Source organism: Bubalus bubalis, chromosome 7 (genome assembly GCF_019923935.1).
Source record: "Bubalus bubalis isolate 160015118507 breed Murrah chromosome 7, NDDB_SH_1, whole genome shotgun sequence".
Lineage (NCBI taxonomy): Eukaryota > Metazoa > Chordata > Mammalia > Artiodactyla > Bovidae > Bubalus > Bubalus bubalis.
In genome coordinates, this window is record NC_059163.1 from 60,363,669 (window position 1) to 60,384,809 (window position 21,141).

The 21,141-nt window shown below is 42.8% G+C and overlaps 1 protein-coding gene and 1 non-coding gene across 5 annotated transcripts in view; both read left to right on the forward strand.

Annotated features, from left to right (window-relative positions):
• RELL1 (RELT like 1) overlaps positions 1–21,141 on the forward strand; it is a 77,641-nt gene that overhangs the window by 40,497 nt on the left and 16,003 nt on the right. For all 4 annotated transcript variants that reach the window (XM_044946001.2, XM_025290184.3, XR_006552284.2 and 1 more), the window contains exons 3-5: positions 3,717–3,788; positions 14,424–14,481; positions 17,181–17,417. In XM_044946001.2, the coding sequence (XP_044801936.2) occupies positions 3,717–3,788; positions 14,424–14,481; positions 17,181–17,417 (367 nt within the window). The remainder of the gene's footprint in view (positions 1–3,716; positions 3,789–14,423; positions 14,482–17,180; positions 17,418–21,141) is intronic.
• Positions 10,208–10,314, forward strand: LOC112586315. Its single transcript, XR_003110777.3, has one exon. It is a non-coding gene; the product is annotated as a U6 spliceosomal RNA (small nuclear RNA).

Genomic DNA, 21,141 nt, shown 5'->3' on the forward strand with positions numbered 1-21,141 from the left:
TTGTAATATGATTGCCATTGTAGTGATGTTTAACACCTCTATTACATAATTGTCAGTTGTTTTTAGGATAGGAATCATTCAGTTCTAGTCTCTCTGTAGGTTTGATAATTATAGTACAGAAAAGGCAGAGGAACCAGTGATCAAATTGCCAACATCTATTGGATCATAGCAAAAGAGAATTCCAGAAAAACATCTATTTCTTCTCATTGACTAATTGATCAGTGGATCTTCTTTATCCATTCATTCTTTGATGGACATTAGGATGTTTCCATATCTTGGCAAGTTTGAGTAATTCTGCAGTAAACATAGGAGTGCATCTATCTTTCCACTTTCACTTCCTGTTTTCATTTCCTTTGGGTATATACCCAGAAATGGAATTGCTGGATCATATGATAGATCTATGTTTAATTTTTTGAGGAACATCCATATTGTTTTCCTTAGAGGCAGTTCCAATTTACATTTCCACCAAGTGTGCACAAGGGTTCCCTTTTCTCTACACCCTCACCAGCACTTTTACAAAATGATCCATCTTAAAGGCAAATGCTATGGTGTAGCATCATTGTAAATATTATAGGAACCACACCTAGAGTTAGAAACTTTGCTTTCATTTACTAAATAACTACAAAGTCATTTACTCTTATTTACCTTGTGGCCTTGGGCAAGTTAATATGCTCTAAATCACTGCTATGATTAATTTAACTTAAATTTTATTAATTTAATTAAAATTTTAATTTAAATGAGGACAATAATCTTCACCTAGTAAGAGTATTGTGAAATTAGAGAGAAGATACATTTGGTGTTTGTCACAAATGGCACTCAGTATATATTAACCCTTGGGCTTTCCTGGCTCAGATGGTAAAGAATCCACCTGCAGTGCTGGTAGACACAGGAGACTGGGGCTGGATCCCTGGGTTGGGAAGATCCCCTGGAGAAGGGCGTGGCTACACACTCCAATATTCTTGACTGGAAAATCCCGTGGACAGAGGAGCCTGTCGGGCTACAGTCCATAGGATCACAAAGAGTCGGACACGACTAAGCAACTAACCCTTTCGCTTTTTTCATATAGTAACCCTTACTGTTGCTGTTGAATTAGATTCTAATAAGAACAATAGGAAAACTGAAGAGGTCTCACCATTTTTGTGCTGCTACTTTTGCTAGGGGAGTTAATCTTTAAAAATTGATTCCGTTGTGCAAAAGTAATTGTGGTTTTGCATTGTTGAACTTTGCCATTTGATATTAGAATACTTTCTTCAATGTGGTTATGTTATACATCATTTTAATGTATATGTTTTGTATTTTTTGCTAATGAATTATTACTTGCTGCTTATTTTATATGTATTTTAGACTGTGGAAATGATGTTAGACAGAAAATTTTCTTATCTGAGTTCAAAATGGGTCAGAAAGCAGCAGAGAACTTGTAACATGAACAATGCATTTGGCCCGGGAACTGCTAATGAATGTACAGTGCAGTGGTGGTTCAAGAAATTTTGCAAAGGAGACTAGAGCCTTGAAGATGAGGAGTGCAGTGGCCAGCCATCTGAAATTGACAACAACCATTGAGAAGATCTTTGAAGCTGATTCTCTTACAACTACAGGAGAAGTTGCTGAAGAACTCAATGTTGGCCATTCTATGTCATTTGGTATTTTGAAGCAAATTGGAAAGGTGAAAAAGCTCGATAAGCGGGGGGGGCCTCATGATCTGACCACAAATTTAAAAAAAACCTGTCATTTTGAAGTGTCGTCCTCTCTTATTCTATGCAACAACAGCAAACCATTTCTCGATCAGATTGTGACATGCGATGAAAAGTGGATTTTATACAACAACCAGAGACAACCAGCTCAGTGTTTGAATGGAGAAGACGCTCCAAAGCACTTCCCAAAGCCAAACTTGCACCAAAAAAAGGTCATGGTCACTGTCTGGTGGTCTTCTGTCTGTCTGATCCACTATAGCTTTCTGAATCCCAGAAAAACTATTACATCTGAGAAGTATTCTCAGAAAATTGATGAGACGCACTGAAAACTAATGCGTACAGCTGACATTGGTCAACAAAAAAGACACAACAACACCCGATTGCACGTTGCACAACCAGCGCTTCGAAAGTTGAACGAATTGGGCTATAAAGTTTTGTCTCATCTGCCATACTGCCAAGTAGCCAACTAACTACCGCTTCTTCAAGCATCTTGACAACTTTTTGCAGGGAAAATGAAAATGCTTTCACAACCAACAGGGAGGTAGAAAATGCTTTCCAAGAGTTCATCAAATCCCGAAGCATGGATTTTTATGGTATAAGAGTAAACAAGCTTACTTCTCTTTGGCAAAAATATTTTGAGTATAATGGCGCCTATTTTGATTACTAAAGATGTGTTTGAGCCTAGTTATAATGATTTAAAATCAGGGTCCAAAACTGTAATTACTATTGCACCAACCTAATATGAGGTTGCAGTTTATGTTTATTAAGTAAATGGTTGTGTGAACAGTGCAGTGGAAAAATGACAAGAGCTGGTACTTTTGGATTGACCTCAGAGTGTCTCATCATTTCTTCCTCACATGGAGTTGCTGGATTGTATTTGAAAACCCTGAGAGGTGAAGCCCTGTTTTCACCACAAATGTACTTTTCAACCATCCTTTCGGGCCTTGGAGAATAGTCGGTAACTCTGCTTATCCTTTTCAGACCTCAAAGGGCAGTTTTTGCAGAAATGTGACATTTGGGGTAGGTCACCCTTCAAGTGGGATCAAGGGCAGAGTTGGGGAGCTTCATCATTCCTTGCCAGCTTGCTGGCCTGTTGGTTTTTCCCACCCCCACTGACCTTTGAGGCAGGGAGTGAGCACAGTTGCACGATGAGTCATGTGTGAGTTTATGAGCAAACCGAGGCTGAATGTTTGTCAACAGAAAGCGGGACCTTTGTCTCTCATCCTCTGCAGACGCTGTGTAGGTTGGCTTAGTGGTCAGCACATGCACTGTCTAACTGGACATGTGTATTCATGGGGAGGGAGTGGCTTGGGTGGAGAAGACACTTTTCCAGATTACATGGGTAGGATACCACACCATGATTTCTAGGTCAACCCTCCTTTTTATTTCTTGTGTTATGGAAGCAAATGATAAGGATCAGTTTCAGACTGAAGGTTTGACTTTTTTTTTTTTTTTTTTTTGTAAAGACTATCCCATGTAGAGAGTCTCTCAAAGTAAACTGAGTTTGTAGGTAATTAACCATGGCCAACATTTAGATCATTTGGAAGTATATTTCAAAGTCTTGTGAAGACAGAGATGAATAATTACCCAATTTAAGAAATAAATTAATACTCTGTGTATGGAATATCTACAATGAAAATAAAATCCAAGAAGTTTTTATTTTAATTATCTTTCTTCTTTCCATTTCCCCTTTGTGTTTAACAAAATGATGAGAGAGGAGTAATAGTTGTAAGGACTGATGAAGACATCTTGGAAATTAAGCATGTGTCTGGACTTGAGGAGATATTGATGGGCAGTTTGCACCTGTTCTGCTGAGAAAGTCGCTGTGTGCTTTCAGTCAGGTGTGCTGAGAGTGTGCTAGGAGGAAGGTGGGTTAAAAGAAAGCAGAGCTCTTAGCACCATGGGTCATCAGCTGAGCTTTCTGGAGACTGTTCAGAGAAGTCTTAGGCTCTGAGACTGCGTGTCTCTTTGACCTGATGCGGGTGAGCAATTGTAACCTGTCCTCCCCTCCCCTTTCTCTTTCAGAGTTGAACGACAGTGTAAATGAAAACAGTGACACCGTTGGGCAGATTGTCCAATACATCATGAAAAACGAAGGTATGGCTGTTTTAGTGCCCAGAACAATTCATTATTCACATGTTTTATTAAAAACCTGCTTCAGAGAGTTTGTATGGATTCTCCTGTCAACGTTTCTGAAGTTATTGGTAGCACCTTCCACCTAAGCTCAAAAATAGCCCAGCTTCCAGCATTATCTTATCAGGAGAGTTTCACAGAAGTGAGTTTTCTAAGAGTCAGGGGGTCTGAGTGTTGCCAAGTAAGCCCTGGAGGCTTACCTTTTAATCCTGGCATCGCCTTGATTTGGGGGAAAGTCATATTACCTCATGAGCCTCAGTTTCTTCCTCTAAAATAATATTTACCTCATGGTATTATTGTGACATATTACACAGAAGCTGCTTGGTATAATAAGCACTCAAATATTATCTATTCCTTTTTTTCTGCTTTTAAAAATACTGTGGTAAAATACACTAAACATAGAATTTGCTGTTATACCCATTTAAAAATGTACAATTCATTGGCATTAAGTACATTCGCAATGGAGAAGGAAATGGCAACCTACTCCAGTCTTCTTGCCTGGGAAACCCCATGGACAGAGGAGCCTGGCAGGCTACAGTCCATGGGGCCGCAAAGAGTTGGACACAACTGAGCACACACACACTCACACACACATGTTCACAATAGTGTACAAAGATCACCAGTATCTAGTTCCAGAATCTTGTCATCATCCCAAACTCTGTACACACTGAGCAGTCACTCCCCATTTTCCACCCTCTTCCTCTCCAGCCTCTGGCAACCCTTCCTCTGCTTTCTGCCTCTATGAGTTCACCTACTCTATGATCTGTTCTTAAGTGTTAAAGCTTTTAAAAGGTCTAGGCTTCTCTGGTGGCTCAGTTAGTAAAGAATCTGCCTGTAATACAGGAGACCCAGGTTTAGTCCCTGGGTGGGGAAGATCCCCTGGAGACGGAAATGGCAAGCCACTCCAGTATTCTTGCCTGGGAAATCCCATGGACAGAGGAGCCTGGTGGGCTCAGTCCAAAGGGTCACAAATTGGGACACGACTTAGCGACTAAACCACTACCACTAAGCTTTAATGACTTTAAGCGTTTTTTTCTGTTCTGAAATGTATCCTAAACCCCTGTCTTCTTAAATTAGTTTAATCCTGCTTAGATAAATCAGGGTCATTTTTCTGAAACACTGGTGATTGTCTCCACAAGATACCACACCCCAAGTGACTTTTGAGGCGTGTGGCACTCCTGCCCACATACCTCTGAACTAAAAATGCCACCTCTCATATCAGTAAACAAAGAAAGTCATAGCCATCAAGCCGTCCATTACACGCCACAGTGGTGAACCCTGAGGGAACCCAAGAAGGAGAGAATGCCTGCCATCTAGCAGCCATCAGACTACAGCCTCTCCCTGACTATGAGTCCTGAGGAAACTCAGGATGTGAAAACACTGGATGCTGGCCCCAGATAGCTGAGGTGCACATCAAAGGAATGATTTCAGTGAGCCCAGACTCTTACATCTTCCCATACATGGAAAAGCGCTGAATTCCTTGACTTGGGATGTCTGGTTTTCTTTTATTAACAGTAACAGTGACGTTCTGACTACTGATCTTTATTGCAAAAAATCTTGTATATTTTGGCTCCCTCCTTTGTCTTTCCATAGCAGTCTCTCAGTTATCTGAGAGTCTTGTCTCCTGAGCTGAAGTCCTCAGATTTGTCTACTGAATAAAACATAACTTTCAACTTTTAGGTTGTGCATAACTTTTAGGTCACAGTTTTTTCAGCCAACATATCCGATAGCCCTATGCTTTGAATTCTCATGAGAATGTAAAACAAAATGTTTTCCTTGGGCTGTCTCTGGGCCCTGGTAAACACTGTCTCAAGCTGCATGCACTGACGCAGCTGAGCCCTTTGTCTGAAAGTTGAAATCCCTCCATACTGCTCAGTAAATACCTGCCTTCTGTTCCAAGCCCCTCCCTGGGATCCTGTGTCCCCATAGCCTCACTATTAACCAGAGCGCCTGCCTGGCCCAGGCTGCAGTCAGTGCTTCTGATCTAGAGAAGCAGCAACTTCATATGGTTCAGCATACTTTTCCTTTTTCTTTAGAGTGGACTTTACATATTTGGTATTGATCTAGGTGCTTAATGGGCATAATATTTAATCCTCACAATATTCTTCTGGAGTTGATATTATTATACCCACTTTACAGATGAAGAAAGGAAAACTCCAAGTGGTTGGTCACATGGTTAGGGAGTAGTGCCACCCTGGATGGGCCTCTTTCATCTATACAGCATTGCCTCGCCTCTCTTCTAGTTTGTCACTTTCAGTTTCTCCAGGATTGAAAACCAGATAATCCAACTTAATAGGATGATGTTTAAAATAACAAAAAAGACAGTGATCAATTGGATTCGATATCTATTTTATAAAACAGATAAAACAGATCTTGTGGCTCAGCTGGTAAAGAATCCGCCTGCAATGCAGGAGACCTGGGTTTGATCCCTGGGTTGAGAAGATCCCCTGGAGAAGTGTAAGGCTACCTACTCCAGTATTCTGGCCTAGAGAATTCCATAAACTGTATAGTCCATGGGGTTGCAGAGTCGGACACGACTGAGCGACTTTCACTTTCACTTTTTTTCACTTTTCCTTCAGGGAGCAGTATTTGGTGATGCTATTCTTGAGGAGTCAGTGGTGCATATTTCTTTTGCATAAAGAAGTGGATTTTAATTTACATAAGAAGTACACAAATTTGTTCTTGGCATAAAAGCTCCAGCCATTACAGAAGTGCACCGAGTAAGGTGTGGCTGGCCCTTCATTTCTCCTGGGTCTTGCACAGTCGAAACTGCCTTCATGTACGTGTATATGTATGGTTGAGTCCCTTTGCTCTCCGCATGAAACCATCACGACTTGGTTAAAGAGCTATTCTCCAATACGGCTTCCCCGGTGGCTCAGATGGTAAAGAATCCGCCTGCAATGCAGGACACCTGGGTTTGATCCCTGGGTCAGAAAGATCCCCTGGAGAAGGAAATGACAACCCATTCCAGTATTCTTGCCTGGAGCATTCCATATACAGAGGAGCTATAGTCCATGAAGTCGCAGAGTCGGACAAGACTGAGTGCTTATCACTCACTCCAATACAAAATAAAAAGTTGAGGGGAAAAAAAAAGAGAAAGAAACCGCCTTCATGGCTTTTGGAAGCTTGGAGACCTGTGGGACCTGGGCTTATGAGAGCTGAAGCAGCTGCTGAGTGAGTGAGTGCTGCACGAGGGGTTACTGAGAGGTGAGTGGTGTGAAATGTCAGCTGTGAACACTTCGCTGGGGGCTGAAGTTCTCTTGTATAACTTCATATTTGGCACTGAATGCTTGCTAACTGCCAGGCCTGTTCTAAGGGTTTTCTGGGAGCCCTATGATTCAGATATATCATTTCCAATTTATTGTTGAGAAACCGAGGTCCACAGCACATAACTGACTTGCCACTGTCACCCTGCTGCAAGTAGCAGAGCTGAGATTTAAACTCTAGCCTCTGACATCAGAGTCCATACTTGTGTACTGTCACTGCTTCTTCCTGGTGTCAGGAAAGATGAATGATAAACTTCCTCCTTTCAAAGAGATAACATATACAGCTGGGGCATTTTATAGAATTCTAAATATTGATGCATTAAATTATCCAAACTACCTTATGAAGTCAGCCCTGTTACTACCCCATTTTGCAGATGAGGAAACAGGGACCCAGAGGGTAAGAAAGTCGCCTAAGGTCATCAAGCTGGCCTGTGGCAGGATGGTGCCAGCAGTGGGCTCTTTTCCCCTATTACAGCCGAGGTGAAACCTGTGGGTCCCTGAAGGAAGCAGACTATATAATTTCCTCACTCCCACACTCACAGACTCTAGGACTCCTCTTTTCTTTTTTAATTATGTCATCTTCCCTTTGGAAAGTAGCTTTTTGGTTTCTGCTGCCTTGATTACCAGTGGAGTAATCAAAGCACTGATTTCATTCTTTCTCCTCTGCTCCCCCGTTCTTTGCCTCTGTCTTTCTTATTCTTCACTCTTCTCCCTGTAAGGGCCTTCGTCTGTCACCTATGATTTCTCCTGTGACCTCATCCTTGTGTGGCCTTGGTTCTCCTTGGCCACCAGGAGACATCTGATTTCACTGGGTCCTCACACACAGTGACCTCTCTAGCTTCCAGCCTGTGCCAAAACCACAGCTGGAGGATTAAATAGGTACTTGGGGCTCTTACCAGTTTATACCCTAGTTTTATTAGTTTGCCTTGAAGACTTAAATTCTCTGTAGAACAGAATGTATTTTTCTTTTCTTCGTCATTAACAGACTCTGAACTTAATATCCATTTAGATCTCCATGTTGAGGTTAATTAACTTTATATGTTTAAAAAATAGCACACTATAACAATTTTTCTTTAAACATTGAAGAAAAAATGAATAAAATTGAGTACAAACCATTACCCTTTTCTCATGTTTATTTAGGTTTTCTTTGCCTATATTTACATATTTTAAAACACTTTCAGTCCTGATATATGACTCATCTTCTGCTTTGCATTTTTAATTTGGCTAAGGGGGTAATACTTCACCAGTACTTATGGTGACATTCTTATTTATGGTTTAAACCTATCATGTCTTGGATGTTGCAAATCCCATTTCGTTTAGACAACTATCTCTTGTAGGATGAATTTATTGGCTAAGCTGCACACTGATTATTTTCCCACTAGTCTGTAATCCTTTCTAAACAGAGCAGGACTGAAGAGCATTTGGGTGATCACTGCGGAAGTTTGGAAAGTACCTACAACTCTCCAGCTGGGCTTCTCTGCCAGGGCCAGACACTGTCTGAAAATAGCAGCACCTGTCAGTATTGTGATTACTGTCCAAGCACCCCTGATTATGGTTATTTACGCTGGGCAGTAGAGAGGGGTCCCTTGGTGAAATTCTTAGCTTGGCACTCAATTTGTGTGATGGCTAAAAGGGTTTCTTCATAAACTACCATCATTACTGAGTAGATCCCTGAAACTTGCCATAATAATTATGCAAATATCCTGTGAACTGTTAAACCATCATCATTTGGGTGGAGACTCAGAAGGAGTAGGGAGGAGTTGGTTGGGGTGAAATGCACCCTCCCTAGAGTCAGATAGACCAGGTTTTTGTATCTAGGTCTGTTTCTAGCTGTGGGATTCTGGACAGTCAGTACAGTCTTTAGGCCTCAGTGTCTATCTGTAAAATGGGGATGATAATTCTGCCTGCTATTAGAGTGAATCCGACACAGAAGGTCTACAAAGCTTTTTGACAGTGGCTGGCACATACCAGGATCTTGCCTTGAATGTAAGGGAAAACTTTAAAGAGAATAATGGTGGGAGAGAAAACAGGTCTGATTTTGACTACTCTATGCATAGTATCCTGAGAAGGCAATGGCACCCCACTCCAGTACTCTTGCCTGGAAAATCCCATGGATGGAGGAGCCTGGTAGGCTGCAGTCCATGGGGTCGCTAAGAGTAGGACATGAATGAGCAACTCCACTTTCATTTTTCACTTTCATGCATTGGAGAAGGAAATGGCAACCCACTCCAGTGTTCTTGCCTGGAGAATCCCAGGGACGGGGGAGCCTGGTGGGCTGCCGTCTATGGGGTCGCACAGAGTCGGACACGACTGACGTGACTTAGCAGCAGCAGCATGCATATTATCAGGCAGAAGTCCAGAAAAGAAGAGAGGAAGCAGTATTTGGAAATGACTGCCCACTAGAAAATTTCCCCTGTTCTTGACAGGTTTTGCTTGCCCTGTAACTGACTCCTCCCATCCTTTGGACACCCATGAAAGGAAATATAGTTGGACAGAATGTTGACAAGTGTAGGGGAGGGGACTTCCCTGGTGGTCCAGTGGTTAAGAATTAGCCTTGCAATGGGGAGGATACAGGTTCGATCCCTGGTCAGGGAGCTAAGATCCCTCATGGTGCAGAGCAACCAAGCCCGTGTGCCACAACTACTGAGCCTGTGCACCAAAAAGAAAGATTCCCACAAGATGCAACAAAGATCCCGACGCAGCCAAATAAATAAATTTTTTTAAAAAAAGTGTAGGGGAAACTGTCTCTTGGAGCTTATTGGAGTTATGAGTAATCACAAGGAGATGTATATTTAATAGAACTTAATTGGGTTTTGCTCTTTTATAGTAATTTTATAACCAAATTAAAGCATGTTTTTATGTGCTAATGGTGGTGTTATGTTAGGGTTTTCTCATCACAGGAAACCAAGAAGGTTCCCAAGGGATAGTTCACTGAGATTTACTCCCTGGTATAGACTGGGTGATAGCCTAGAGACAAGGGTCTACATGAGTGCGTGTGTGCATGTGTTGGTCCTACATGAGTATGCATGTTATTTGCATAAAAACTTGAGCCTACTCTTAAATCATTGCTCACAGCAAACAAAGGGTTGTTTACTATTGTTTCTAAGAAATAAGGGTGTGCTCACTTCGGCAGCACATATACTAAAATTGGAACAATACAGAGAAGATTAGCATGGCCCCTGCGCAAGGATGACACGCAAATTCGTGAAGCGTTCCATATTTTTTAATAAATGCTGGAGAGGGAGTGGAGAAAAGGGAACCCTCTTACACTGTTGGTGGGAATGCAAACTAGTATAGCCACTATGGAGAACAGTGTGGAGATTCCTTAAAAAACTGGAAATAGAACCGCCTTATGATCCAGCAATCCCACTGCTGGGCATACACACTGAGGAAACTAGAAGGGAAAGAGACATGTGTACCCCAATGTTCATTGCAGCACTGTTTATAATAGCCAGGACATGGAAGCAACCTAGATGTCCATCAGCAGATGAATGGATAAGAAAGCTGTGGTACATATACACAATGGAGTATTACTCAGCCATTAAAAAGAATACATTTGAATCAGTTCTAATGAGGTGGATGAAACTGGAGCCTATTATACAGAGTGAAGTAAGCCAGAAAGAAAAACACCAATACAGTATACTAATGCATATATATGGAATTTAGAAAGATGGTAACAATAACCCTGTGTACGAGACAGCAAAAGAGACACTGATGTATAGAACAGTCTTATGGACTCTGTGGGAGAGGGAGAGGGTGGGGAGATTTGGGAGAATGGCACTGAAACATGTAAAATATCATGTATGAAACGAGTTGCCAGTCCAGGTTCGATGCACGATACTGGATGCTTGGGGCTAGTGCACTGGGACGACCCAGAGGGATGGTATGGGGAGGGAGGAGGGAGGAGGGTTCAGGATGGGGAACACATGTATACCTGTGGTGGATTCATTTTGATATTTGGCAAAACTAATACAATTATGTAAAGTTTAAAAATAAAATAAAATTAAAAAAAATAAAAAAAAAAGAAATAAGGGTGAAGTACAGGGATACATGAATATATGAGAAACAACACAAGCCTAAACAAAAGTAATACTTTTAATATATTTTAATTATCTTCCTGGGAGCATTTTATAATTTGATGTTTCTAACAGACTTTGCAGGTGATTAATTTTCTCAGGTAACTATATAAACTTTTTGAAAAGCTCATCTTTATAAGTGAATGCTATTAGTGTTATCTTTGTTTCCATTTCTTTCTTTGGTTGTTATTTCCCCCCCTTTTTGTTAATAGTTTTGAAGTTTAGTAAAAGATAGCATAATATAACGGAGAAGGCAATGGCACCCCACTCCAGTACTCTTGCCTGGAAAATCCCATGGACGGAGGAGCCTGGTGGGCTACAGTTCATGGGGTCACACAGAGTCGGACACGACTGAAGCGACTTAGCAGCAGCAGCAGCAGCATAATATAAATGTCAGCTGGCAAATTATTGTGTATTCCCTAAATACTTTATCTGAAAGAAAATGTTTTTTAGAATTCTTAGTATTAGTTCAAGGGAAATGATTAAATCATATTTAAATTTGACTTAGAGGGGTAACATGCCTTTTTTTGTCCTGTGGGAGAAGGCACTACTGATCCATTTCAGTGCTTTTTTTTGTAATGATAAGAGTCTTTTTATATCAAAACTTGTATTTGGAAATGTATTTGTGCATTTTCACAGATAGTCATGAAAGGCAAAGAAATTATTTCTTTTTGAAAATGATGGTGTGTTCCATTAGTATTTCTTCAAAAATTCTATGCATTTGCAAGGGTTGTGAAGGGGATAATATTGGATTGTGGGGGCAAAAAATCCCTTACTATTTTATGTGTAAAACACAGATATGCATATAATACATAAATAATTGTTTATCTTCAGTATTATAGTTTTATGGGAGGATGAATTAGGAAAAAATGTCAAAAAAAAAAAAGCTTCTTGGTGGAGCAGTCATGAAAAAAAGTTGCAGAACACTAGATCCATCTTTAGCTGTTGACTTAAAAGCAGCAGTGTTGAAACTGAAGTTAATTTTCCTTCTCTTGGAATTTCGAGATTGTTGAATATTAAATGTTGGTGTTAGCTCACATGGTAAATAGTGACTTTTTAAAAAATTGTTTATGTCTAGAGACTTGTTGTGGTTAGTATTGAGAACAGCACTTTAAAAATCAATGGAGAGGTTCCCCTGGTGGCTCAGTGTTAAAGAGTCTGCCTGCCAATGCAGGAGACATGGGTTCAATCCCTGATCTGGGAAGATCCCACATGCCATGGAGCAGCTAAGCCGGTGTGGCACAACTACAAGCCTGTGCACTAGAGACTGGGAGCTACAACTACTGGAGCCCATGTGCCTAGAGCCTGTGCTCCACAACGAGAGAACCCACTGCAGTGAGAAGCCCATGCACTGCAACTAGAGAGTGGCCCCCATTTGCCACAGCTAGAGAAAAAGCCCAGGGAGCAACGAAGACCCAGCATCAGATCAGATCAGATCAGATCAGTCACTCAGTCGTGTCCGACTCTTTGCGACCCCATGAATCGCAGCACGCCAGGCCTCCCTGTCCATCACCAACTCCCGGAGTTGACTCAGACTCACGTCCATCGAGTCAGTGATGCCATCCAGCCATCTCATCCTCTGTCATCCCCTTCTCCTCTTGCCCCCAATCCCTCCCAGCATCAGAGTCTTTTCCAATGAGTCAACTCTTCGCATGAGGTGGCCAAAGTACTGGAGTTTCAGCTTTAGCATCATTCCTTCCAAAGAAATCCCAGGGCTGATCTCCTTCAGAATGGACTGGTTGGATCTCCTTGCAGTCCAAGGGACTCTCAAGAGTCTTCTCCAACACCACAGTTCAAAAGCATTAATTCTTTGGCGCTCAGCCTTCTTCACAGTCCAACTCTCACATCCATACATGACCACTGGAAAAACCATAGCCTTGACTAGATGAACAGACCCAGCATAGCCAAAAATAAATAAACATTTTTTAAAAAATCAATGGAAAGGGGTCAGGAGTCAGTCACAACATCTGGCCTTGCCAGGAGATACCCAAGAGGAACTTGGCCATTCAGTTCCATCTTTTATTCTTAAGACTTGACACCCTACAAAAAATGAAGTAACGTGTGTCTGTGTACGGTGGCGGGGTAGGCACCCAAGAAGCTGAGATTCAGTTTGCCTTAGTTGACAGCCTAGGTTCCACCTACAAATTTGGATTTTTTTTTAAATTAACATTAGAAGTCTAATTTAACTCAGTCCATATTAGATAACTGATGTGTGTAACCAGTGAACTTCTTAGGTAAGCCCTAGTGATAAAGGACCCACCTCCCAATGCAGGAGATATTAGAAACCTGGGGTTCAGTCTTGGGTCAGGAAGATTCCCTGGAGGAGGGCACAACACCTCCCTAGTATTATTGCCTGGATAATCTCCACAGACAGAGGAGCCTGGCAGACTACAGTCCGTAGGGTTGCACAGAGTCGGACACGACTGAAGTGCACTCACACATCTGACCCTGACCAGCATTTGAAATATTAAGATACCTGGCTAGAGTTAAGGTCTTGTATGGTCTTTAAGCAGAGCTAAACCAAATGGCCCATCTGAAAAACCCTTTCTCATCCCCAGTGCTGTGTGGGATAGACTTGATGCTGTTACTGTGCTCTGATCAGGCATGTCCAAAGATCAGACTCTTTGCGACCCCATGAACTATAGCCCCGCAAGCTCCTCCATCCATGGGTTTTTCCAGGTAAGAATACTGGAGTGGGTTGCCATTTCCTCCTCCAGGAGATCTTCCTGACCCAGGAATTAAACCTGAGTCTCCTGTGTGTGCTGCAGGTGGATTCTTTACCACTGAGCCATCGGGGAAGCCCCTAGACTTGATATTACATGGGGTATCCAGAATTTAGGGCTAATTATTTGAGCACATGTAAGTTATTAGAATATAGGTCTCAAGTCATGCATTTCATGACATATTTAGCAGAGTGAGTTAAATTGAGTTTCCTTTTGGTTTGAGAAGAAGAGAAAGAAATTTCTGTGTTGTATTGCTGATGATGTATAGGAAGCAGAGCTTTGTGGTATATCTGCTTTCCCTTGCATAGATCCTCTGTCGCTCTCACTAAATTCCTGCGAGTTGAAAATTATCTGCAGATGGAGCCACATCTGGACTTTCCTTGGGAAAGGCCCTGTCTTTTCCAGGGCCCCAAGGCCTCGTCTGTAAATTAAAGAAACTCAATTAGGTGTTTTTCCAACAGTTTTTCTGATATGCTAATTCTATGATCACTCATCTAATTCATTCCATTTTAATTTTTTTTTTTTTTTTTTTAGCAAATGTTGACGTTTTAGCAGCAATGGTGGAAGATAACAGCGTGTGTGATCCTGAAAGGTGAGTGCTTTCCCCCTGACTTTATGAGGCTTTTGTTTTCAATTATCTGCTGGAGCAGGTTTCTCTACTTTGTCCTTATTGATACGTGAGCCAGAGAATTCTTTGCTGTGGGGAACTGTCCTGTGCCTTGTAGCAAGTTTAACAGCATTCCTGGCCTCTAGTGCATGGATGCCATGGTCCCTTTCTCCTGCGGTGTGACATCCCCCAGTGTCTCCTGACATTGTCCGTGTCCCCTGGGGGTGAAGTCGCCCCTGGTTGAGAACTGCTGGGTTAGTGAACCATGATGGAAGGAGGAAGCCCTGGAACTGGGCACCTGAATTGTCTTCCCTGTACCACTTATGGCTCCCCTCTTCTCGGGTAAGTTAACTGACCACTCTGAGCTCAAGTTCCATTATCTATAAACTGAGGGTAACTGCCACACCAACCTAACTGGACCATCATAAGAAATACAGAATATCTCGGGCACTGAAAACATCCATGAACAATTAATTATGTTTAAATGAAAAACTGGGCTGGTTTGGGAGCAAGTGCTAAGTTCTATTGGAGAAGGCAGTGGCACCCCACTCCAGTGTTCTTGCCTGGAGAATCCCAGGGACGGGGGAGCCTGGTGGGCTGCTGTCCATGGGGGTCACACAGAGTCGGACACGACTGACTTAGCAGCAGCAGCAGCTGCTAAGTTCTATTTTTGTATTAGGGTATGGATGTTTGTTTTTGCTTATGGTTGTTGAGCCTCACAGTTGGTCATAATCACAGGCAACTATATTTCTGTGTAGTCTTTCATGCTTCAGAGAGCATTTATTGAGTGCCTGCTGTGTGCTGGGCATGATGCTGGAGCTGGGCCTTCATACATCCTTGCCAAGGAGGACTCAGTCTAATGGGGAGTAGAAACAAGAAGTAGGGAAAGCTTGTGGGGAGACAAAGTTCAGGACAAAAGGCCCAGGAGAGTGAAAGTGTGGGATGCCCTGGGAAGTTTCAGTCTAGGGTGGCCTGAGGATGTGCTGTGGACAGAAGCAAGAAGGACCAAGGAAGCAAATTGGGTCTGAGTGACCTCGCCAGGGGTTTGAACCTTTTTCTGCAAGGGGTTTGGACCTTTTTCTGCTTACTCTGTAGGTTGTACACACAGCACATCTTAGCTGTTTCATACATGTTTGTGAAACTGGCCACGTTAGATCTGCGTTTCAGTGAGGTGACTCAGTTCAGGAGGGCCAGTGTTGGGAGCCCTGGTGGTGTAGTTCATGGAGACTCATGGGCTGTGGGTCCCCCCACATTCCAGCCCTGACCACAGGCTCCTCATCTAAGGACCATGTCACCTCAGTCATCTTAGAGCATCCTAAAGTCCCCATCATTGGATTTTGTGCACAGCACATATAGATAATTGTTTCATTTTTTTTTTCTTTTGATAAATGTTTCTTGAATGAATGTTGTTAAACTTTCAATTCAACCTCCTAATATGTGGTATTAATATTGTTTTACCCCAGAAAGCTGCAGCTGTGTGTTTTTATTTTAACAACCTAAAAAGTATCCTTAACGAAAGCCAGGAAACTTTTGGCTGTTTGGGGTCTTTGAGACTTTCTCTTCAATTATGCATGCTCCTTTTGAAGTGGACGAGTGGGCTGGCTATCTGTAGCATGAAGGCTGGTTGATATATCATGAGACCTCCATGTGCCTTTGGGACTCTTGGCCTGGTCTCAGGAGTCAGGCTCTGCTGTGATATGTTGACGGGCCCACACCCACACTCACACCCACCTATTCCACATCAGAGCGCAGATTCCTGGTCAGGCCAGCCCTGTCCTGTCTTAACTCCTCCTTTTCTAGAGGACCAGAAGCCTGACATGTGCCTTTTGAAAGCAGCCAGCATCTAACCTTTAGACTTGTGCTTTTTATACTTTGGATGGTCTGGCTGGGTTTCTTCTAGGTTATCAAAGTAATCTCCCCTGTTTCTGAAGCACTGCAGCATGATGGTTAAGATCATGGTTTCAGATTTAGTCTTTCTAGATTTGGATCTCAGAGCCATCACTTATTAGCTGTGTGACCTTGAGCAAGTTGCTTAACTGCTCTGAGGCTCAGTGTCCTTGTTTATAAATAATTACGATTTAGAGGTTTTGTAAAGATCAAATGCTTAGAATGCTGTTAGGTTTTTATTTTTATTATTATCAATGTCTCTTTTGAGCATATCTTTTGATATCTTGGCCTAAAAGCCTTCTTCCTTTGACCCAATAGTCAGACTGGATCAAATATTCCTTCCTGAGTCATCCAATGATTGGATTGGAATTTAAGTTTTTCTTTCCTCCAGTGTATATATATTCAGGGCCTCTCTTTGCTTAGAGATCTAGGAGGCATTTGGGTAAGTATGAGAAATTAGTTTGCATGAAATTAGATTGTATGAGAAGGGAGATCAGTCATACAAGGAAAGAAAGCTCGTACTTCAAAGATAAGCAGTGCATCTTCATTAAAAGCAGTGGTTTATTTCCAACCAGTTAACTAGAAGTGATACATCACATCATTACTGTTCACAATGAGCTGTCCTTGTATTATCTCAAAAGCTGAGTACCTGCTGCCTGAGATCAATCCACAAAGCCCATTTGTATAATTGGAAGAGGTATTTTTTCTTTTGATTTAAACTTCTTTCATTGCAGAGGGAGCGAATGGTGTAGCTATTTCTTTTAAGTAGCCTTTTCCTTTTTTTCTTCCTATCTTAGCCCAGTGACGCCGAGCACTCCTGGGAGCCCACCGGTGAGCCCCGGGCCCTTGTCACCAGGGCTCACCCCCGGGAAGCATACCTGCGGCCACCATCTGCACACAGTGGGGGGTCCCGTCGAGCGGGACGTGTGTCATCGGTGTAGGCACAAGCGGTGGCACTTCATAAAACCCACCAACAAGTCCAAAGAGGGCCGCCCGAGGCGCCAAGGAGAGGTCACCGTCCTCTCTGTGGGCAGGTGAGTCCTGGGATGCTTGGGGCTTGTGTGACATGGTTGCTCTGCCGTGTGGATTTGTACACCTGTTAAATGCAGCGTGTATTCTCCTGAGCCTGGCTTGGTCCTGTCTCTTGGCTTCTTTGATATTTTCTAGTCTGAGTCCTGCATTTTTCCAACAGAAGAAGAATTCTAAGAGGTGGTTATTGTGAGATCAGATGTGAGATGTATTGATTAGGGTAATAAATTAATTACTTGCTGTATTAGGATTTTCCAGGAATCAATAAGATTCTGTATGTATTGTGTGTGTGTGTGTGTGTGTGTGTGTGTGTGCTTCCTAGAGTGGCACTAGTGGTAAAGAACCCACCTGCCAATGCAGGAGATGTAAGAGACATGGGTTCAATCCCTGGGTTGGGAAAGTCCCCTGGCGCAGGGCAGGGCAACCTACTCCAGTATTCTTGCCTGGAGAATCCCACAGACAGGGGAGCCTGGCAGGCTACAGTCCGTAGGGTTGCAAAGAGTTGGACGCAACTGAAGCAACTGAGCGTGCATGCATATATATACACAATCAATAAGATTCTATATTATGCTTCCTGGTGGCTCAGGTGAAGAATCTGCCTGCCAGTGTAGGAGATGTGGGTTTGATTACTGGATCAGAAAGATCCCTTGGAGGAGGAAATGGCAACCCACTCCAGTATTCTTGCCTGGGAAATCCCATGGATAGAGGAGTCTGGCAGGCTGTAATCCATGATGTTGCCAAGAGTTGGACATGACTTTAGCGACTAAACCACCTCCACCATATTATATATATGCACACACACATACATACGTATGAGAAGAGATTTATTATGGGAATTAGCTCACATGATCATGGAGGCCAAGAAGCCCCACGACTTTCTGTCTGCAATCTGGAGAACCAGAAGAGCTGGTCGTAATTCAGTCCAAGCCCAAAGGTCTGAGAACCAGGCAAGCCAATGGTGTTAGTCCTGGCACCAGTCTGAAGGCCTAGGAACCTGGAATGCTCATGTCTGATGGCAAAAGAAGAGTGATGTGTCAGCTCAAGGAAAAACAGCAAATTCAGTCTTCCTCTGCCATTTTGTTGTATTCAGGCCTTTGAGGGTTTGGATGATTCTCATTTGCATTGGGGAAGATGATCTTTACTCAATCTACCAATTCAAATGCTATTATCTTCTGCAAAAGCCTTCTGCAAATGCCCTCAGACACACCCAGAACTAATGTTTTATCAGCTCTCTGTGCAGCCCTTGGCCTGGTCAAGTGACAGCATCACACTTTCTCTAATAAAGAATCTCCACTCTGTACAGCAGTTCATGACACTCGTGGCGATCAGGTTGGTGGTGGCTCTTGGAGCAGTCATCCACAGCCCCAGGTCCTTTCCATCTTGTGCCTCTGCCAGGTTTGCTAGCAGGAGAAAGTCCTCGGAGGATTGTTCACAAAAGGTTTTAATGGGATGGGCCTGAAGTGGCACATTTCATTCTTGCTCACATTCCTCTGGCTGGCGTTCAATCACACGGCCACACCTAATGCCCAGGGGGGTAGGAAATGTCATCCAGCCCTGTGCTGGGAAGAAGGAACGAGAAGGAGCTGGTCCAGTCTCTGCCGTGTAAGATCATGTGGGTTCCTGGGACTACTTTCTTTAGCCCGCCTCCTCTGTGCCCTGGTTCCCCAGTCTGAAAGTTCCATTTGCTGGTGACCTACATGTGATGCGGAGGTCTTTGGGGGTGGTGAATCAATTTGACGATGTGTGTGTGTTAGTCACGTAGTTGTGTTTGACTCTTTGTGACCTCATGGACTACAGCCCGTCATGTGCCTCTGTCCATGGGATTTCCCAGGCAAGAATACTGGAGTGGGTTGCCATTCCCTTCTCCAGGGGATCTTCCTGACCCAGGGAGGGAATGCAGGTCTCCCGCATTGCAGGCAGTTTCTTTACGGTCTGAACAACCAGGGTAGTAATTTGATGTTACGTAGTGAGCTTCCCTGGTGGCTCAGAAGGTAAAGAATCTGCCCATAATGTGGGAGACCTGGATTTGACCCCTGGGCTGGGAAGATGCCCTGGAGGAGGGCATGGCAACCTGCTCCAGTATTCTTGCCTGGAGAATCCCCATGGACAGAGGAGCCTGGCGGGCTGCAATCGACGGGGTCACAAAGAATCAGACATGACTAAGTGACTAAGCACACACACACACACACACACAACATTTTTGGTTGATTTTGAGAGTCCCACAGGAACTGCATGGCTAATGCTGCCTGGGTACAGGCAGTAGAGAGTAGTGGTGGAGAGTAGGCATGCTGGAGCCAGACTGGGGAAGCCCTGAGCAAACTCTGACAGTGCTGCCTATAGGGTCCTGCTTCTCTGCTGATAACTGTAGGAAGAGTAGCCTAGACTCACCAAATTGCCCTCATTTGAGTCCTGGCACCACTACAAACTGTTCCTTCTCTCTGTGCCTCAGTATCCCCCTTTATAAAATGGGAATGACACCTCACTGGGTGGCTGTGAAGACTAAATAAGGTGACTCATGCAAAGATCTTAATTCAGTTTTTGTCGATTATTATACACTCAAGAATTGTTGGCACAGAAGGACCTACTGTACAGCATAGGGAACTCTGCTTAGTAATATGTAGTAACCTAAGTGGGACAAGAGTTTGAAGAATGGATACATGTGTATGTATAACTGAATCACTCTGCTGTACACCTGAAACAAACACAACATTGTTAATCAGCTATGCTACAATATAAAATAAAAATTAGAAATAAGGAATTGTTGTCTGTTATTTTTTATTATTTGAATTTCACTGAGTTTTACCATGTGTTGCACAGGCAACAAGGAGAAGACTGCATGGCTCTTTGCCACTTACAGCAAAACAATGCAACTCGTGACCATGCTGTTTTATTCAGAACAGAGTCATGGGAACTTATGAATGTAGAGTGGGGTGAGAACCTGCAAGTTGTTTGGACAAAGTGTATTTTGTTTGCTTTAAAAAAAATCTGCTGAAACTTTCTACTCAGATTCAACATGGCTTTTTTAAATGCCCCAGATCCTAGCACAAACACTGTAAAGTAATTATACTCCAATAAAAAAAAATGCCCCACATCCAACTCTGTGTCTTGGAGGTATTAACAGAATAAATACTATGAATGTTGAATGAGCACATGCTGCGTTTCAGCATATGTTGCTTCAAGAGTCTTAGAGCTTGACTACCTAGGTTTGTGGTGACAGCTTTTTTCCTGATCCTCCCTTCACTTCTGCAGCATCTCCCTCCCCATTCTGGTCGGTGAGCTCATTTTGGACAAAGAAGGAGAATTTATTTTAGATGGTTATGAGGGAAATGAAGACCAGGACTAGAGACTTACAAAAGACTTAAGGGTATTGATGGTGATAGATGAGAAAAGTATTCCAGTTGAATAAATTTTCCTTCTCTTTTAATTCTTGAGGAAAATTTCTCTCAAATTCCTTAACTCTTAATGAAAGCCCAAATTTGCTTCAAAAAAAAAAAAACAAAACAAAACAGACAAAACCCAAGCATACACAAAAACCCTGCCTCTGACTGATGCTGGTAAACGTGTGACTGGGGCCATGTGTGTGTGTGCGTGCCTGTGTGTAGAGATAGACATTCTGCCGGGAAAATTTTGAGGAAGGCAACTGCCTAGTGAACATCTGATTTGCATACTAGTCAGGCTTTTATCCAGTCTCTGTGGTTAAAACAACTGATGTAAATGCTCAGGTCCTTG